Source organism: Camelus dromedarius, chromosome 18, assembly GCF_036321535.1.
Source record: "Camelus dromedarius isolate mCamDro1 chromosome 18, mCamDro1.pat, whole genome shotgun sequence".
NCBI lineage: Eukaryota > Metazoa > Chordata > Mammalia > Artiodactyla > Camelidae > Camelus > Camelus dromedarius.
The window spans coordinates 9,647,395-9,667,728 of NC_087453.1; the positions used below are offsets into that span (position 1 = coordinate 9,647,395).

At 45.1% G+C, this 20,334-nt stretch overlaps 1 protein-coding gene across 3 annotated transcripts in view; it reads right to left on the reverse strand.

Annotated features, from left to right (window-relative positions):
• The window catches only part of ARFGEF2 (ADP ribosylation factor guanine nucleotide exchange factor 2), an 84,190-nt gene that overhangs the window by 57,418 nt on the left and 6,438 nt on the right, over positions 1-20,334 (reverse strand). For 2 of the 3 annotated variants that reach the window (XM_010978636.3, XM_064497010.1), the window contains exons 2-6: positions 13,254-13,284; positions 12,477-12,600; positions 5,687-5,833; positions 4,567-4,746; positions 3,990-4,224 (exon numbers count right to left, since the gene is read on the reverse strand). In XM_010978636.3, the coding sequence (XP_010976938.3) occupies positions 3,990-4,224; positions 4,567-4,746; positions 5,687-5,833; positions 12,477-12,600; positions 13,254-13,284 (717 nt within the window). The remainder of the gene's footprint in view (positions 1-3,989; positions 4,225-4,566; positions 4,747-5,686; positions 5,834-12,476; positions 12,601-13,253; positions 13,285-20,334) is intronic. The other variant, XM_031433649.2, reaches the window with a different exon arrangement.

The window sequence follows — 20,334 nt, forward strand, 5'->3', positions numbered from 1 at the left end:
TAACAACCAATCAATCAAAGATCTTTATCCTCAAGGTGCTTATACTCTAGCTGGGATAATAACTAAATAAATAATACTCTCTGCATGGTGCTAGGGAAAAAGCAAAGTGGCAGAAGGGAGACCTGGAGTTGGAAAGGACAAGTGTGAGCACGTGATAACAATAAAATATGACATACTCCAGTTTCCTAAAAACTAGGGTTTGGTTATGTCCAGCATCCAAGCATTTGGTCGTATGTAAGAAAACTAAAGGGAAAAAGCAGGGCACAAAGCTGTTTGTTGTCACATTCTGGCCACACACCAATATGGTTCCTCAACAGTAAGAAATACATTGGGCAACTCATTGTCCCCAAATAAATGTACATTACACAGCTAATAAAAATACTGTAAAGCAATGAGTTGAAAAGCCTCCCTATAAAGCAGACTGTGTCAAAAACAAGTCAGAAAGAAGGGGGACCTGTGGGTACATTTTGTTTTTATAAAGTGTTAGTCTGAGACTTATTTTTTGTCAACAAAAATAATAAAATTCCTAAAACAGAGGATTGGTGTTGCTAACATGGGCAACAGGCTCATGTTATGCTGCTGCCTTGTTCCTGCCACCCTCGTATCTGACTACCATATGAAATATCTAATTTTTCTCTAAACTAGCTCATTTTTTTAAGCTGAAACTAATCTTAAAGGTAGTATCAGCAAATACTTATAGAGCCCTGAGTGCCAGACACTGTTATTAATTCTCACAAACCTGTAAGTACAAGTGGTATTCTCATTTTAAAGATGAAGAAATTGAAGCTCAGAGAGGTTAAAGATTTTGCTCATGGTCACACAGCTACCGAGTGGTGGAGTCATGATCTGAACTGAGGGTGTCGGATCAGAACCTCCACAACTGGCTGAGGGAAGACGCATGTTCTCTAGTTCATAATATTTAAGAGTTGGGTTGTTTTTCCCTTAAAGAATGGGATGCAAGAAGAAAAAAGGCAGCTAAAAAATCCGTGAACACATAGGTAACTGTGCACCTACAACAGCTACTTATTGGCTCTATAAATGTGAAAATGCTAAAGTCTAATGTTGGGAGTTAAAAAGTCAGAATCTTCAAAATGAACTCAAAAGAAACTGGTAAGTGACTGTTCGTGGGTACAAGGTTTCTTTTGGGTGTGATAAAACTGTCCTAAAATTGATTGTGGTGATTGCTGTGCAACGCTGTGAAGATACTAAGAACTGAACTGTATATTTTAAATGGGTCACTTTAGGCAGTGTGGATTGTATTTCAATAAAGCTTTTTTTTTTTTTTTTAAGAAATTGACAAGAAGAGCTGGGCCATCAGAAGGGGTATGAATGGAAAACAGGGTGTGGTCTCCAGGGAAGGTTTCTGGCCAGGCCCCAAAATTCACATAAGGTAGCAAGGCACAGGCTCAAAATCTCATTTTGTGAGTTTACAAAGAGCGATCTGATCCACTTCTTGGACAGGTTGATAAGACTGACAAATTGTTGATTTATCAATTTGGGATGAAAAACTGCTAAGGGGAAAAAGATGCTCTGGTCTGTCAGTGAATTGTCATCTACACGAATTTCACTGGGAGGCAACTTATCCCAAGAAGGCCAGGGGACGGTTCCCAGTGAAACAGGACAATGTGTGTGGAGTGCCCAGTTAGCCAGCACCATGCCTGGCACAATGACTGGCTAGTCTGGGGTGGCCACGTGATGGCGATTCCTACACGATGGAGCCCGCAGGAGAGCTGGACGTGCTGTCTGTCACTGAGGCTCCAGAGCCCAGCCTCTCGCCTGGACTCAGACCCAGGACCCTGTGTCCCCTGGGCCGGCACCTCCACCACCTGCCTCTCAGGCTGTCTTCCTCCCAGGCTTCCCAGGCTCCTCAACCCATCCTCCTGAAGGACTCATTCTTTCTTAAGGGCCACATCTGGAGAACTGGAAGCTGGTCACTTTTTTTAATGGTGACAGTGCACCTCCATTCTGACCTACCATTTGTAGGTTTGCGATTTGATTCTTAGAAACAATCTGATTCCCACATCCTGGGAGAAGCGTCACGGAGGGCACCAAGTACTGGCAACAAAATCCACAGCAATATACTAAGTGTAGAGCATTCTATCTTGGAGCAGAATTTTAAGTTACTGTGTTTCTGCAAAGCTGCATTCTAGAAATTAATTTTTCCCCCACTCATTTAAAAAAAATATATATTTACTGAGTGTCTGCCATGGGTGCTAGAAACCATTCCGGGTGTTGGGAACATAACGCTGAACAGGGTGGCCTAGGTCTTAGATTGGGAACAAGTAAACACAAAACTCTTGAGTGATTCCAGGTAGTGATTAAGTGCTATGAAGAAAATAAAAGAGGATGATGGGACAGAAGTGATGGGGAGCTTCAGAGTTAGACCCAAGAGACCTGAAGATAAGAGGAGAACGGGAAAAGGACAGTACACGCAAAGGCACCAAGAGCAAGCAGGGCACTTTCAAGAACCAGAAACACCGCTGCGCATCACACAGCAAACAAGGGAAAGAAAGGGTAAGAAGGGGACAGAGAGATGGGCAGGGGGCAGGGGCCAGGCCACACAGGGTCCTGGAAGCCCTGGGGATGGGGCGGGCGTAGGTTTCACTCTGAGTGGGACAGGATGGGAAATTATCAAAGGGGTTAAGTAGAGGAGGGTAGTGATTTAATTCATGCTTTTAAGAGATCACTTTGGCTGCCGGGTATAAAAGGGACTGTAGTCGAAGCACTTTAATGCAGCTCAGAGAGACCTGTTTCCACATCCGCACAGCCACGCTTATTACAGTGTGCATAAATATTAATAATTATTGATTAGCCACAGCCTGATAAGGAATACAGTAAAAACCTGCCTGGTCCTTGCCCTGAGAGTTAATAAGGCAAAGGTGACAACAGATACAGAGGGTGGGGGCAGGAGTTTCTGAGCACCTTCCAAGACACAAGACAGCGGGACTGAGTAACTATGTTCACCCTGAGACATACACAGTTCTAATGGCAACTCCCTTTGATCTTTGCCTTCAGCGAACTGACACAGAGCCACATTCTAGCAACACCTGGTCTGTTCCCATTGGACGCCAAGCACTCTGATAAATTACAGTTGAACAAAAGCTGCTGAACTATGGGGCCCTCTGGCCACCAACAGAAGTCATTACTAATAATGGGGCAGAAGGAGACATGAGATGAGTTATAAAGGTGGGTCAGATACTTCACGTAGAAGTATGCACTTCTACCAGTGAGAGTGAAGAGTTATTTGGCAGAATCACTTGGGAAGAAGGTATATTCTTAAAAAAGTATATGAATTTAGGATCTGGTTCATACAAATTGCCTAGAGAGAGATGTGAACATTCAGAAACAATCTTCTATGACAACTCAATCCAAGACTTCACGCTTCATGCTTTATTTACTTTCAGACTATTCATCAGGTGTGCAATGTCTCTTTCATTTAAAAAAGCACACAAAACCAAGTAGTGTATTTGGTCTCAGAAGAAGAAAACAAAGCTATCTATATATCTGTTTCTCTATGAATCCACCCACCCACCCACCTTCTAGATCCTTTCACAAACATCCATAAATAGCAACTAACTGCTGGGCAGTGGGAGAGCCCATGGATACATGACAGATGAGGCCTTTGTCCTCCTCTGGGAGGGTAAGATTGACACTGAGCGACTACCCACCCGAATGATTAACTACTGGGAGACAAGTGCTCCATGCTGAACCCATGGCACTGAAGCTGAAATTAAGCAGCAGTAGCTAGAGCTATTCCAGGAACTATCTAGAGAAAACTACCCAACTGTACCCATGGGGCCTGAGACACCAGGCCTTGCTGGCTGTGTTTTGTAAGAGAAAAGCAAAGGGGAAGTCAAGGGGAAAGCCCAGAAATAGAAGAGCTGCTGTCAGAGGTTTCCTGCGATGACATCAGACAACTCCTTCATCTGCCCCTTGGGTACAGGATGACTCCCTGTCCCAGCTGGATGGGGACAGCGCACGGGCTGTACCTGACAGCGATGGGCCTCTTTCTCTGGGCGCATCTCCGTTCTCCGTGCTCACTTTGCCAGAAGCACTTGTGGCATGCTCACCATTGGTTACCTCCGTCTTTTCAGGAGTTGTTGGTTTGCTTTGTGCCTGGCTCTGCTTCAGATGATTGAACTTTGGGGACACGGCTGCAGCTTGGATCACAGGGGACTGGGGTTTCGACTGGACTGGTTTTTCTAATTCTCTGGCCTCCTGCAACTGAAAGGCAACAAAAAAGGGATTCAATCTAAATGGCTCTAGGGTTTTGATAAGGAACAGAAAATATACCAGCTTGTTGCATAAAAAATTTCCAAACGGAGAGAATTTAAAAAAGGAAATAAATTCCTTCAACAAATTCAAAGCAAATTCTGAATGCAAATTTCAAAACCCATGCTAGATCCTCTCTCTGCTTTTTAAAGAACAAAAACAGAGAATGCAGAGGAGGAAGGGATAAACTTTAAAATGCTAGTGAATCTTCACCAGGCACCTAGGCCACACATGAAACAGTTCACAGTATGGGATGGTATTCCGCCCCAGCAACCGAAAATTGCTACCACTCACCACTTGGTTTTCCATGCGGGTGAAAATGACGTTCAGCATCTGAGTAAGGGTAGCCTTGGCAGTGGTTTGATTGATGAGATTTTTGCTGGCCAAATAGATATTATAACATGTCCGAACCGTCTGCAGGATCGTGCCCTCATGAATTTCAATGTGCGGGGACGTCACTGCCGTCAAGAGAGCCTAAAACAACAACCCGCAATCTTCACCTTCAGGAGCAAACCCCCCACCTATCCTATCACAGCCAAACTTTTCTACAGGGTTTGGCTCTGTTTTTACTTGATTTGGTCTAAGAAGATGGCTCTGCAAATTAAACTGGATGATTAGTACCAAGAGCCAACTCCCTACTGCTCTGAGATAAAAAATTATAATTGACTTCATAAAATCCAAATTATCTGAAGTAATTAAGTTGTGTTGCTTTCTACCCGCTTACTCTTTAAAAAGCCAAAAATACAGACACTCCTCTCAGGAGGAAAAATGCTCCAGCTTGATCTCACCTATATTAATCATAAAATATACACATTTGATGGGGTGGGGGGCAGGCAGTCAGTTTCCCAGTTCCCTGGTGGATTTTCAAGGGAGCTTTAGGCAAGGTGTGGCTAACACGAAGCCATCCCTCACAAAGCAAATTCAGGACTTAAGGTTTGAAATGTTGACCACACCCACCCTGATCTGTACTCTGACAGACAGACAGACAGACCACCCCACTCCAAGCCACTCTTGGCAGCAGAAATGCAACAGGGAAATGGGAAAGGAGGACAAGAGGACAGGAGCAAATTGCAGGAAAGCAACAACACAAGGACCTGCTGAGAAACGGCAGCCCAGAAATCTAGAATTTCAAGGGAAAAGACCAGAGGATTTCACGTCAATTTAATTCACCAGCAATTTGTGTAGTTATTAGCGGAACTGTTTACTTTGAAACCACACCTGGTTCCACTCTTCCTGTCTCAGACCATGCTAATAAATTCTGACACTTAACAAAAGATCTAAGTGATGCTTACATTTTTCTGTTCCAGCTCAGCACCTCCTGAGACAACTAACACATGGTAAATTAGAAATCTAAACCCCTAGGGGGATGAGCTTTCTCATTCAAAATCCAGACCGGGCAGACAGACAGAAATACCTTAATTATTTGTAACTGAACTCCTTCATCCGTCTGAGGGCCCTGAAAACAATTGCAAATAGTTTCAACGATCCTGTCAATCAGCCGCTTCCCGGGGGCTCCACTGTCGGGGGCGTTGCCGGTGATGTGTCCATATGCGATGAGTTTCTAAACACAGAAAGAACAGAGATGAGAAGTTTGTGTCTGGCCAGCACTGAGGCCGCCCACGACACTAAAAGGCAGGCAGTGAGCACTGCCTTTAACTTCCGGTTGCCACAGATCCCTCTGCTCCCCTGGGGTGCGGCGGGCACAGCCACCCCGAGAGCAGCACGTCGCCTCACTCTCGATGGCAGAAGGGCCTCGTGACAGTGCAAGAATGTCCAGTGGAAAAGGCACGTGTGGAACAGCCCCCAGTGCATAACCACTTGTGTAAACAATGGAGGGGTTGAAACTATACATCACAGAGACAGAGTTGTTGGCGGCTCCCTGGAGCTGGGGGGATTTGAGGGAAATGGGGAGTGACTGCTGTTAAGCAAAACGGGGCTTCTTTCTGAGGATAAAGATGGCCTGTAATGAGACTGCTGAGATGGCTGCGCAACCCTGACAATATAGGAAAATCACTGAACTGTATGTCTCAAATGGGTGAACTGTATGCATGTGAATTACATCTCAAAGATGTTTAAAAAAAGTATTTTTTTTTCAAACGGAGAGATACATAAGAGACTAATAATACGTTTTGCTTGAGCTCAGGGAGAGCGCAGCAGTGTGGGCAGGGGCGGGACTAAGACATTTTTGTAGCGCTTGCTTTCATTCTTTTTGAATCTTGAATCATGTCGGTATATTTTCTATTCCAAAAATTAAAGGAAAAACACTAACTGAATTCTGCACCTACATTATCAAACTGCATGTCACCCATGTGGCTAAAGAGACGAGTGGCTGCTTGGGCTGTGCCTTCTCAGTCAGGTGACAGGTCAGTTTGGACAGGGGCCATCTGCCTGGGCCACCTCACTCATGACCTGGATTTTACCCTGGAGAATCTGAGAGGCGGGAGTGAACTCAAAGGTCAGGATGGTGGCTAAGCCAGGCTGAGATTCAGAGTCACCCGAGGGCACTCCTTATAGATTTCTGCGCCTCAACATAGACCTACTCTACCAGAGCCTACGGGGTGGAGCCTGGGAGCCGAGGTTTTTCCCCAAGCTATCCAGGCTATTCTGATGGGTGACCAGATGAAAGAACCTCTCATCTGCTACAACCCCTCTGGACGTCGAGGATACAAAGGAAGCCTCTGCTTCCAGTGTCTATCACAAACACTGCCCTGTTCTTTATCTTTTTGGTTTCTGGTGTGTCACATTCTTGCCTCTTCCTGCACAAAGCGACACAGCTCCTGAGGCGACCCACGGTGCCGCCACACCGCGACAGGAAGACCCACAGCCCTGCTGAGCCCTGATGCTGTTTCTCAAGGGCTTTCCCCATCATTAGCCTCGCGAGCGCTGCCATTCAATGAGAAGGAAAACCAGACTGAGAAACAGTGGCTGGGAGCATAAGTGTGACACTGCAGGAATGAGCTGTCCAAGCCTCAGCCCAGAGAGCTCCAGGCCAGGATGGAGAGGGGTTCAAGTGTCCTTTTGAAAAACAAGTCAGGATGCCCTTTACCGCATCCCCTCTCACTGTGGCCACATGTGCAGGCTTCTGTCAGGGTAGCGCTGGCTACTTGGTAAATGAGCTCTGGTTTTGGACACTGCTCACTCCTTATTCCTATAGGACTCAAGTGTGTTTTGAGCAGTGGGTTATGAGTAGGATGGTCTACGAACTCCTAAAATGTGAATATTGAAAAGTAGGCCACACAGAACCCAACAATGATGGTGCAAAGCAAAGATGGAGGTGAATTCCTGGTGTTTAATTCAAATATGAAAATACATTGGAAGTATTCCCCACTCTGTGCACTCCTTAAAAGGCACGTTACCATTCAAATAGAAAAGGGTTTAAAGTGTAATTTTACTCCCTTGTCTGTGTAGTGAGACAGGGCCAGAAGAAAGCACAGTTCCTGTGTCCGGTGGGTCTTTCTAAGTTCTTCCTTCTCACCCTTCCTTATGCCAGAAATTGGGGTTACAACAGCAAGACAGTCCTGTTTTCGTGGAGTTTATAGCCTTGGGGGCAGCAGGGGGTGGGGTGGGGGGAGACCAAAGCCAAAAACTTTTTTTTTTTAAAGCAAGTTGCAGTGATAATGCATAGCGTTATCTCATTTTTGGAAAACAGAAACAATTTGTGCATGAATAAGTATTTTCGTAAATGCATAGAAAACAGCCTGGAAACATATCAGAGGTCCGGGGGCATGAGTGTGCTTGGCAAGCTCATTTGAGGGAAGTGTACTGCACAGCGTGTGAGGCAGAAACTACTGGCAGGTTTGAGCAAAGGATGAACAGGAACTGGGATACATTTCTAAGTCCTTCTCCTGAGTGGAGAACAGGCTGAAGGGCCACAGGCGTGGAAGGGGGGACCCGTGAGGAGGCCACCTCAGCTGCCCAGGAGATGGTGGTGGCTTGGACTCTGGGGGACTGACAGAGGTGGAGAGGAGAAGTTCCTGCCTGTCTCTGGCCGATGCAAAGCGGGGATGGGGAAAGGGCAGAGGAGGGAGACCTTAGGGGAGCTGGCTCACGGACACCTGTGTCCAGGAGACGGCTTGCGCCGGGATGCTCACTGTGACCCTACTTGTCAATGCCCCTCTACAGGGGAAGGGGTAAGTAAAACGGTGGCGTAACATATCGTATCAGTCAAAAGGAATGCCCCATATTTGCATGCAGTATTCTAATAGACATTAAAAACCACTGTTGGAAAAACCAAGCCACAGAAAAATTTGTACAAGTGGTATTATTTATGTTAAAAAACAAACAAACAAACAAAAAAAAAAAAAGAGAGAAAGAAAGAAAGAAGGAAAACTATACACCTAAACAGGCAAACTGGGTTTAGGGCTAGTGGTCCACAGGACTTCAGCCTTATCTGCAAAGTTCTAAAAGAAAATTTAACAGAGAACGTAGTCATGGACAGCTTATGTTATTACAAACAGATTTTAAAATGTGCATTAAAGACTCCAAAGTCTTTTAGAAATAAGAGCTAAAGGATAACGCTCGTGGTATAAATATGATGGCTTAGACCAGTGATTTCCTACAGCCTTCACTGGGATATAGAAAGAAAATATCAGAATTTTAATTTGATCTATTTTTTTAATCTTATCCTTTTAAAAGGTCTATTTTTATACGTTTTATAATGTATGTAATTTAATAACAGGAGTCTTCTAATTAAAGAATAATGAATACTCTGAGAGGATAGTCTCAAAAATACTTTTTATTATTGATATGTGCCCAGAAAAACTTGGAGATCACTCACTAGTTTAGACAAGACTGAACCAACCCTCTTTCCCCTACACTTTTCCTGGCCTTGGGGAGGTATGTGGAGACCAGGTGATGAAGGAAAGGAACACAGACAGTCTTTATCACTCGGGAGAAGCGAGAAGCAAGGGAAGGCTCTAGGCTTCTCCCTGTGGGGGAGGGAATTCTAAGCTCTGCTCAGGGCAAACCAAACCGGCAAGCACCCCATCACCTCTCCAAGCTCAGAGAGGGACGCCTGAAAACGCCCAGGGCACAATATGGACGCGACTGCAGCTGGCTTCAATACTGCCAAAATCAACCGTTACCCCTAGATGCTGGCCCTCCATTTCCAAGGCAGAAGTGACCTTACCCACACTGGGAAAGGCCAGCCAAACAGGCTCTGCAAGGATAAACCCCAAGAGGAAATGAATTTTTTTTCATTCAGTATTCCAGGGAGCACCCAGCCACTCTCCAATGTCATAAAAAGGACAACATATTCTGCATTCTGTACACTAACCAAAGAAATCCACGTGTACCTACTAAATTATGGAGAACCTCCATTCTTGAAAGAAAAAAAGAAAGCTAATCATGGGCCATAACCCTCGGGACAGGTACTTCACTCAAGCTGCTGAAGTAAACCAGGATGTCAATGTTTCCATCAGAAATCAGACTCACATGTACACAGAGTTCCAGAAACGGACTATTTCCAGGAAAACACAGCATATTTTTACTTAAAGAGGACAGAACTACGGGGTAATAGTTAACAGTGGACGTCAGCAACCTTTTTCTGTAGAGGAGCACGTGCTAAATATTTAGGCTTTGCAGGTTTCCATTCCAACTCTTCAACTCAGCCGTGGTAGTAGCTGGAAAGCAGCCACTGATAACACATTAACGACAGGGCACGGCTGCTGCTACGGACTGAAGGTCTGTGCTTCCCCAGTTCCTACGCCGAGATCCTAACCCTCAATATGATGGCATTAAAAGGTGGGGGCCTTTAGGGTGTGATTAAGTGTAGGTGCGGTCAAGAGGGTGGGGTCTTCACGACGGGACTAATGCCCTGTAAGAGCAGACCGGACAGCTAGCCTGCTCTGCCGCATGAGGTCACATTGAGACTCTGGTGGTCTACAAACCAGGAAGAAGGCCACCGGGAATTTAGACAGCTGGCACCTTATCTTGGACTCCCCAGCCTCCAGAACTGTGGACAATAAATGTGTCTTGTTTAAACCGCCCAGTCTGTGGTATTCTCTTGTATCAGCCTGAACAGGTTAAGATAGCTGTGTTCCAATAAAACTGTGTTTACCAAAGCAGGCAGCAGGCCAGATTTGGCTCATGGCTGTAGTTTAAGGATCCCTGATTAGGAACAGAGACTAGAAAACAAGTCCTAGAAACCCACCCAACCTCATCACTGCCTGGCCAGGGGAACCTGACAGCGCTGGCCATTTTATTCTCTAAGCCTCAGTTTCATTGATTCTAAATGGGGATAAGAGCAAGAACCTCAGACAGTTGTTGGGAAGATTAAACACGCTGATGGGGATAAAGCACTTAGCACAGGGCCCAGCACAGGCTGAGCACTCGATATGTGAGCCACTGTTCAGTACGTCAATAATCTCAACTATCAGCACCCACTTCCAAACTAAACCTTAACAAGAGGACGAAACAACTAAAATTAAAGTTATGCCAAATTCCCTCAGAAAATGTTCACAGCAACAAATATTTTAGGATAGAAGTAGGATTTGCGCCTGCCATTTAAACATTCTTGGCTCATGACATGCTTCACATAGGACAATCTGGACAGAATTATACTGAATGAGAAAACGGCTTTTCATTTGGAAGAGCTGCTTCTGTGAAGAAACTGTCATCAATTTTCAAGTATAGATACATCAAAGAAGAAAGATTAATAGAGTAAATATTAGACTAGAGATGCCAAAAATGTGGCATGCCCACCGCCACTTGGCAGCCCTGTGCCTCAGCAGACATAACCAATCAATCATGGCACTTCCTCAAGAAATTCAGACAAGGTTCCAGGTATTTTTTTCAATACAGCTTCTAAGCAGTAATAACACAGAATCTATTCACTAACCCTGTTCTACAAAGTACTGGTAAACTGTGGATCTCTTCAATGTATTTTAAAAAATTTATCAAGCTCTTTTCTCTTGATGTAGGTTGCCCACTGGGGTTAAAAATAAATATTCTTTGAAGTAACCAGAAGTCTCAGGAGTAGATCTGAAGAAAAAATACAAGCAGGAATGAAGAAACCCAAATTGTAGTCCTGTTTCTGTCCCTCACTTCTGCACACTATTGGACAAGTCACCCCAACTTCTCCACTCCTGCTTCTCCATCAGTAAAAAACTAATTTACAACAAGGTTGCTTGTGGCCCCAAATACAGTGGATCCTCATTATTTGCAGATTCTGTATTTGCAAATGCGCCCACTCACTAAAATTTATTGTAAGCCCTAAATCAATAGTTGGGATGCTTCTGCAGTCATTTGCAGTCACCGCTGGGCAGTGAAAAATTTGAATTAAATCACTTGATGCACAAGGTTCCAGACGAGGTTGAATAAGGAGACTCTGGGAGGTGTGAGTTCTACCACTGAACCACCAATGCCCCGTGGAATAAGGAGACTCTGCCTTCTTGTTTCACCTCTCACACTGTAAGCAGTGTTTTTTTTGCTATCTATTTGGTGCCACATTCTTCACATTTTTGTCCTTTTCGCTGGTGATTTCGCCATTTAAAATGGCCCCCAACCATAGTGCTGTCTAGTGTTCCTAAGAGCAAGAAGGCAGAAGGACGTGTCCAACAGAGAAATGGCGTGGGATAAGCTTTGTTCAGGCATGCGGCAGTGCTGTTGACCATGAATTCAGTGCTAACAAATCAACAATATATATTAAATAAAGTGCCTTTAAACAGAAACACACAAGGAATAAAGTTATATTCTGATGAGTTGATGAACATGTTGTGACCAAGGGCTCGCAGGAACCTAACTGTATTTCTTCTAGGAACAATGGCCCAGCATTTGCTAATTCAGTGTTCACAGCGACAGTACAGACCATTACCACAAAGAACAAGAGTTGACTATATCGCTCTGCTTGATGTTATGAATATAATGTTATGAATGCCATCAATAAAGAAGTTGCATAAAAATACGTTACGTGCCCGTGTATGTACCAAATATTCCAATCAATGCTAAAGGTTTCATTTAGGAAAACATACATAAGAGAGGTCAACAAAATACTTCTAGAGAAATAAATTCTTTTTTAGATAAAGAGGTCAGACCCCTCATTCTTCCCTCCCTCAGAAGACCTCAGAAGGAAAGGCTGGAATGCACCTTTCTCCATCACCCCTAAAAGCATTCTGAGTACCAGGGGGTCACTGACACAGCACCAGTGTAAGGACACCTGTGGCTTGAGAGAACATCCTTTATACTATCAAGTTGAAATATGGTACCTGCAAGCAGTCGAGGGATGTGCTGACCACCCGTGGGGACTTGGACTGGCAAGCTAGTTCAAATGGAAGGAAATACTTGTCAGCTTCGATGAAGTTTGCCTTTGGTGGTGCAGCGGCACCAAGCCTAGGAAAAAAACAAGAGATGGCCAGAGAGGGGAAATGAAAAAAACAAACAAACAAACAAAAAGAGGGCTTGCTTTTCCTACACCTCACGCTAACTTCTCATCCCACGTGCAATCATTTAATTAAAAGTGCCTGCAAACTGCACCTATGCGGCTAGACAATGAAAAGTTGAAACACATGCTTTAGCAAAAAACACCAAAGTGCCACATGCAGAGAACAAGGTCTCGGATTAACAAGCTGTATCGTCAGCATCCTGGACTGAATCCTGGCATCTGCCATGTCAGAGCTGTATTTCTGAAACGTGACTCACTGGCTGCATTACTACGAAGACAAGGAGCAGCCACTTAACAGGACAATCTGTCTTCCTGCCTAAGGAAGCAGGACATACAGGAGACAAGGGCTGTGCCCCTTATGTCAATAAAAGGTACAACAGCATTAACTTGACCTTCCTTATCCTTTCCTCCAAATATGCAATTATTGAGCCAGTAACCTGGTATCAGTTCAGACACATACAGGGTCATGCCGTGTGCCCAGTGCGGTGCTAGGAGACCCCGAGGATCAGAAATTCGAGAAAACATGCAGAGAATGCGGCTCCCACAGCCAAGGCTGCTCCCTTCATACTGCACTCAGCAAGGAGAAAGTGCCCCAGCTTACCTCTGCTTTTCTATTTCTGCTTTAATTTCATCTGGTGGGGAAGAAAGGAAAGGCATGTTAGGAGCATGCAATATGGATATAAAAGAAAACTTTTACCAAAAGATACTCTGAAACTATTAAAAAGAATGTTTATGAAGATTTTTAAGTAAAGAAATGCTGATATGAGGTGATAAAAATGATGACAACATCATTAATAACAGCAACCATTTCCATAGCAGTTACTATGTGCTGCGGGGTCCCCTGGGGCAAAACTGCCCCTGCTGAGAACCACTGGTGTAGATGAGGAAACCAAGGCAAAGAAAGGTTTGGTAACTTGTCTCCTGCTACACGTCAGGAACTAGGAGCCAGGATCGAAACCCAGGCATTTTGACCCCACAGTCCACGTTCCATTTGCAAAATGTATGTTAACGATAGCTAACTCAATATTATGGTAATACAATAACATCTCAACTGTGTATCCACAGAAAAATACAACAAACTATTGAAAGCTATCTAAGTAAGGGGATGACGAGTTTTTTTTCTCTTTTCCACATTTTCTATGATATATATACTTTTTCTTTAGCACTTACAAAAACTGTAGTAAATATGCATAACATAAAATTTACCATCTTAGCCATTTTTTAGTGTATAGTTCAGTGGCATTAAGTACATTCATATTGTTATGCTAAGGCATATGTAATTTTTATGAATTAAAATTAATTTAAAAACTTTTACCATGTAGGTTATGGTTATGGAAACAGTGTCAATACTCAAAAATCACAATCTCAGAGAGAGAGTCTTACGTCCAGGAGAACAAGATTCTGTGCCATGGACACAAGAACATCCCATCTAAACATGCCTAACTTCCCGACATGTCCCTACGTGTCAGGCTGGCGGGCTCACCATATTACCAGAGCAGGCCAATGAAGCGGGTCGAGCTGAATGCCATGTATTCAGATAACCCCCAAAAGGCCAGCATTCTTTACACAGTCTCTTGAAAGCCACTAGTTTGCACATGGCATTAGTTATTCTAGCCGCCCCAGAACACAGTTCTAGAAGTGAAAATTTCCTTTTCCTGGACAACTCCATTCTAGACTGACCCTTAGGAAATGAAAAAACGAGTAACTGGACTCACTAGAGGCAGCAACTTTAACCTTCAAGCCCATCTTTCCATGTGCTCTTACTATACATGTGTAAGAAAACAGGAGACACACCCAGATGACTAATCCCAAACATTCTGCTCATGGACCATAAGGCCTGTGACTGTCTCCTAAAGAGAGCTCTGTGGCATGGTTCCTGCCCTTCAAGGACAAGAATTCACTAAGGAAGCAGCTCTGGCTTCTAGCTGAGGCCCCAGGCTGCGGGAGTGGCTCGGGAAATCCAGCCTGGGAGGCTGGTGGCCAAGCTTTCAGCTTGCAGAAATCAACATGCAGAACGTCAAGGCTCTGCTTGGTGGTAATATCACCTGTCACTCTGTGACGTGCAGAAGGGGCACTGCTGCCTGGTCTTAAATGTAAGGTTTTCCTCCAACCATGTCACCTTATCAGAGTTAAGTTTAGATGTTAAGTGTATCTGAAGCAATTAGGCCTTTGAGAGAGTCTGCTGGCCTCTGAGCTCTAAAATAGTCTGTTTTGGAATGCCATGGGTGCCAACCCACTGATCAGTGAATCAATCACCAGGACTGCTACGTGCTCACTGAGGCACCGAGGGTAATAAAAGCAAAGGCCTACTGAGGCCAGGGAGGGAACCTCCCAAAGAAACATGGATGGGCGTTAAGACATCGGGGGCAGGGAGGTCCCCTTCCCCACCCAACAGGACAAGGGGCGCCCCAGCAGAGTCTCAGTGCCAGCTGACTGAGCCCGGAGGTGCCTGTTCTGATCTTTCCAGAAGTCAGAATCTGGATTTTAAGTGAAAGCTCCAACTATAATTCAAAGCAATTTCAATGATTTAAAGAAATACTGCGCTCAAATAAAACTGGTTTGCAGGCTGCCCTGACCTTGGACTCCAGTTTGCAACCTTTGCTTCAAGGGACAGGGAAGAATCAAGGAGAAAGTACTTCAATGGTTGCAGAAAAGTAACTGCAGGGGATAAAAGTAGCTTTTAAGGACTATGCCCAGCACAGTGAAGACAAAACATCCACGTTTTATACAAACTAAACGTTGCTTGGCCAAAGAGCAAAGAGCAACTAAGGAGCCAGAGGACCAGGGCTCCAGGCCAAACTCTGCTAAATTTTACAGATGAAGAAACAAGATCCAGAGAGGTTACAAGCTAGTAAGAGGTGGAGCTGGGACTTGAACCCAGGAAATTAGGCCCCAGGGACCGTGTTCGTAACCTCTTGGGTACCAGGGCTCTCAAATAAGCACGCAGAATTACTCTACAACCTATAAATGCGGAACAATGTAAATGCTGGTTCTGCTGTCACCGATTCAAAGTGTGAATGCTGAGACCATAGTTGGAAGCACTGGTGCTGGTCCTACTTACTCTCTGAGCCCCATCCGGCCTCAGGGCACCTATTTACAACCTGGGCCCATCAAGAGGCTACTGCGAACAGTCGAGGCAGAGAGATGTATCAGTAGGAACCACACAAAAGCTGGAAGTGGTCAGACAGTAGTTTCACATGGTCTCCCCTAACAGTTGGCTTCTAGATATATTTGGATAATACAATTTTTTTCCCATTAGAAAGAGGCAGAAAAAAGAACAGGGAAAAGGTGTGCAGCATGGGGCAAAGAACGCCTCACACAGCCTGGAGCGGTAAAAGACAGGAAACAGGTTGGAAATTCAGAGAGAACTAGGTTCAAGTCCTGGCATGGACATATGTTAGCTGAATGATGCCAGGTGGGTTATTAAACCTCCCTAAAACTCGATTTCCTACTCTAAAAAAAATAAGGATGATAAAAAGGAGCCCCATACGCTCCAGAGACTATAACCAGGCAGCTGGATGCAGGTTAATTCTCTTGACAAACCCAAGGTATTAATGGCTAAGGCAGTGGCAGGCAGACACAGGTGGTAAATAATTGTCAGTTCTCTTGATCTTATCTTAAAACAGGAGTCAGCAATAGTGCAAAATCTCTAGTCCCATCAGTGGAACCAAACAGAGCCAAGGGAAAGAAGAAATTAGTGGAACACAAATCATCATCATAATAGCTAACATTCACCAGGGGCAGGTGCCTGTTTGGTCCTCCTTACAACTCAGGAGGACAACAGCACTCCTCTCATAACTGTATACTGGTGTGTAAACTGGGCACAGAGAGGGGAAGTCCCCTGCCCACAGTCACAGCCCGGAAGTGCTACTGCAGGATTACACCCCAACCGTCTGCTCCAGAGCCAATACTCGAGAGCCCCCTGACAGTGAGAAGGAAAAGGAGGGAGGGGTGAAGGAAGCGGAGCAGATGGTGAGGCATACCTGCTCCAGTTTATTGCTCCACATTTAACAGGCATTGCTTTCCTAACCACCAACTGGGCAATTAGCAGCAATAAATGAGCAGGCTGGAAAGGTGAGAGACCCGGTGGGGCGGGGCGGGGCAGCTCACTCCTGGGGAAATCCTTTCTGGGCATCATTGTCATTCACAAACCTCTCGGGTCACACCTCCCCTTTCTTCAATGACTTTGGCACGGGCTCACATTCCCTGCTCCACTCCCAAGCTGAGTCCAACAGGGACCATCACCAACCTCGACAATGCCATCACTAGTCAACTCCCCCAAAGTCCCACCACATCCCTTCGAACCTTCAACTGCCCCTGACACACCTGATCTACAACACTCCTCCCTAATATGCAAAACAACGCTGCCCTCAGTTCCTCCAGCTCTCCCTCCCCTGATCTCCTCCTCCGCTCAGAGGCAGCCTGGTGTGGCTGGGCACACCGAATCTTGTTTCCATTTGGAACTGTGCCACTTCCAGCTCCTGCCTGTTCTCTGCCCACAGCCTTCTTTCCTTCCAGCTGACCTACTAACAGCTCCAGAAGAAGGACCCTTCTTTGGCCTGTCAGACTCAACAAAGCCAACTTGCCAGCTTTCCACTTTCTTCATTTTCCAGGATGGATCCCCCCGAGCAAGACTGTTACCTGAATGACAGGAAAACAACAGGCTTGACTCCCTCTGACCTTTAGTCTTAACTTCTGGCAAAACCCCAAGTTAAATTATATGACCATCTCCTTCCGACTGCCTCCACCTAACGACCAGATCTCTGACCACAGGGCAAGCTAGTGAGTCTACAAAGGCCCTAATCACCAACCACAATGGCACCCTGAATACTGCCAGTTAAGCCCCCCTTCTCTAACTCTCCACAAAGACTACTGCACACTTCTCTACTCTCCTCAAATACCCCGTCTCTCTCTTAATCACCAACATTCCTCTTTACTTACAATAGATAGAACAGCCTCCTATTTCATGCAGGAATTAGAAGACACCACAAGGAGACCCCCTCAACTTCCTGTTAGCCAATCGAAAAACTGACCCACTTCTGCACCCACCCTGCAAAAGAGAGAGGACGAGAGGCATTGGACACCAACTGTTCCTAGCAGAAGAGAGCGCATTAAAAGAGTTTAGTATGCTTAGAACATTGTAAAAACTCAGCAAAATTATTACTAATATTGTTATTACAGGCAGAAGGGGAATATCTATTTTAAGTATGTGAATTTAAGATAAGATTTGCCTCACATTGTCACATAAATATAAATGTAAACTCTAAGGAGACTATTTCCCCGACTTTAGAAGTAACAGGTGCTCACTAAAGAGAAGCTAGGTAATACAGAAATATACACTAAGAAGAAAATGAAAAAATCACCTGTTAACCCTACTAGCTTGAGAACCACAGTTAGCATTTTGATACATTTCCTTTTCACGCTCTCTCCTGCTAGAAAACAGTGCCCAATCCCTCCACCTCTGCAGTCTCCCATCCCCACCTGCCTTCCGAAGAACTTACGCTCTCCGCACCACCTAGAATCTGATCACTTCTCACCACGCTGTGCCATCCCCACTACACCAGGCTATGCCACCATCCTCTCCCATCTGGACCAACAGCCTCCTTAACCTGTCTCACTGCTTCAGCGCTTACCCTTCCACCCATCTTACATCTTTCTCTACACAGCAGTCAGAGGGATTCCCTTAAAAATGTAAATCAGATTACATCTGCTCAAAACAGATGATCTGTAACCATTATAATGTAAATCTGGTAACATCTGCTCCTTTGCTCAACACCCCACTGGCTTCCCATCTCACACTGAGTAAAATCCTCAATCTTGACCTTGGCCTCTAAGCCTCTAAAAGATCTGGTCCTCTGTTGTCCCCCTGATCTCACTTCACCCTGCCCCCAGCTTACCTGTTGTGTGTTCCTGTTTCAGGACCTTTGCTCTTGCTATTTGGCTGCTTGGAATGCCCTCGCCTGATATCCACAAGACTTGCTCCCTCACTTCCTTCCGATGACTGTTCAAAGGTCATCTCTTCAGAAGGCCTGCCCTTGACACCTAAAACTGCCACCCTATCCCTCCATGTGATTCTGTATCCCCTACCTGCTTTATTTCATATTATACTGATTTTTCTAATCTTCAGTCACAGTATTTACCATCCTTGACATACTTTTATCAGTTCTCTTATCCATCTCACTCAGCAGAATATAAACTCTGTGACAACAGACTTTGGTCTGCTCTGTTCACTGCTGAATTTCCAGCATCCAGGAATTCCTCAGCCCAGAGCAGGCACTCAACATTTGTTGAAGGAATAAACTGTCTCTTTCTGGCATTATTTAACCTCTCCTTCCACTGGCTCCCTTCCCAATGACATTTGAACAAGTTCAAGTCTCTTCTATCTTTTAACAAAGGAAAAAATAAAGCCCAAAACTCCCATGATCCATCTTTCTCCCTTCCCCTTCCCGCCCCAGCCAAACCTTGTGGAAGAGTTGTGTGTGCTCACCGTCTATTTCCTCACCTCCCACACATGCCCCAGCCCATTCCAGTCTGGTTTTCACCTTCATTGCACCATCAAAACAGCTCAAGCTAAGGTCACCCATGACCCACATGTCTCTAAATCTGATGGGCATGTTTCCCGTCTCCACATGACCTGAACTCCCTGCAGCATTTCACTTTTCTGACCTCACCCTCCCTGAAATGTTCTCTACTTCTGGTTTCATGAGCACATATTCTCATCTGCCCTCTGCTTCTTGCGCCATCTCTCCTCCCTTTCCTTGGCAGACGCAGCCTCCTCTGCCCAGCCAGGCAGGCCGGGGTTCCTCAGGCCCAAGCTTCCTTGCCTTTCCTTCTCTGTACACTCTCTCCCCAGGTCTTCTCATCCTCACCTGCACCTTCAATTCCCACCTGAGCTCTGATGACTCCCAAATCTGGATTTCCAGTGCAGGCCTGCCATGAACATCAGGCTCATACATCCATCCAGTTCCTACTCCACCTGTCCAACTGGATGCTCAAAGGCAGGTGCAACTGAACACATCCAAGTCCCAGCTCAGATCAACCTCCTCCACCCACCTCTCCCCAGATGGTCTTCCCACTCCCATCTTAAAGAACTCATCCATCCAGTTGGGTGAGTCAAAAACTCAACAGCCTTATTGATTCTCTTTCTCATGTTCTTACCCAATTCATCACCAGGTTTTGTTAGCTTTACCTTCTAGACAAATGGGAAAGACATTCACTTTGCTCTATTTCCACTGGCACTGCTCTAAGTCCAGGCCATCAACATCTCTTCCCTGGATGACGGTACATGCCTCCTCAATGACCCTGGGCAGTCCCTCTGGTTTTCCTCTAAGATGTTCTGAACAAAATGGCTCAAGTGATTTTTCCAAAATACAAACCTTGCCATCCCATCATCTTCTTCCCTGTTTAGAGCTCTTTAGTGTTATCTCACTGCTTTTGGTCTAAAAAGCAAGCTCCTCACCATCATCTCCAATGTCTTCCAAGGAGGGTCCCTGGCCTATCGCTCCCACCTTAGCCCCAAATACTCTCCCCCTTCATTTACCATGCTCCAACCACATAGCAGCCTCTTCTAGTTTCTTTTTTTTTTTTTAATTATTATTATTAAAACCTTTTTAAAAATTTGAGGTAACTCTAGATTCACAAGCAGTTGTATCTTTTAGTTTCCTTAACGGTTGCATTCCTCT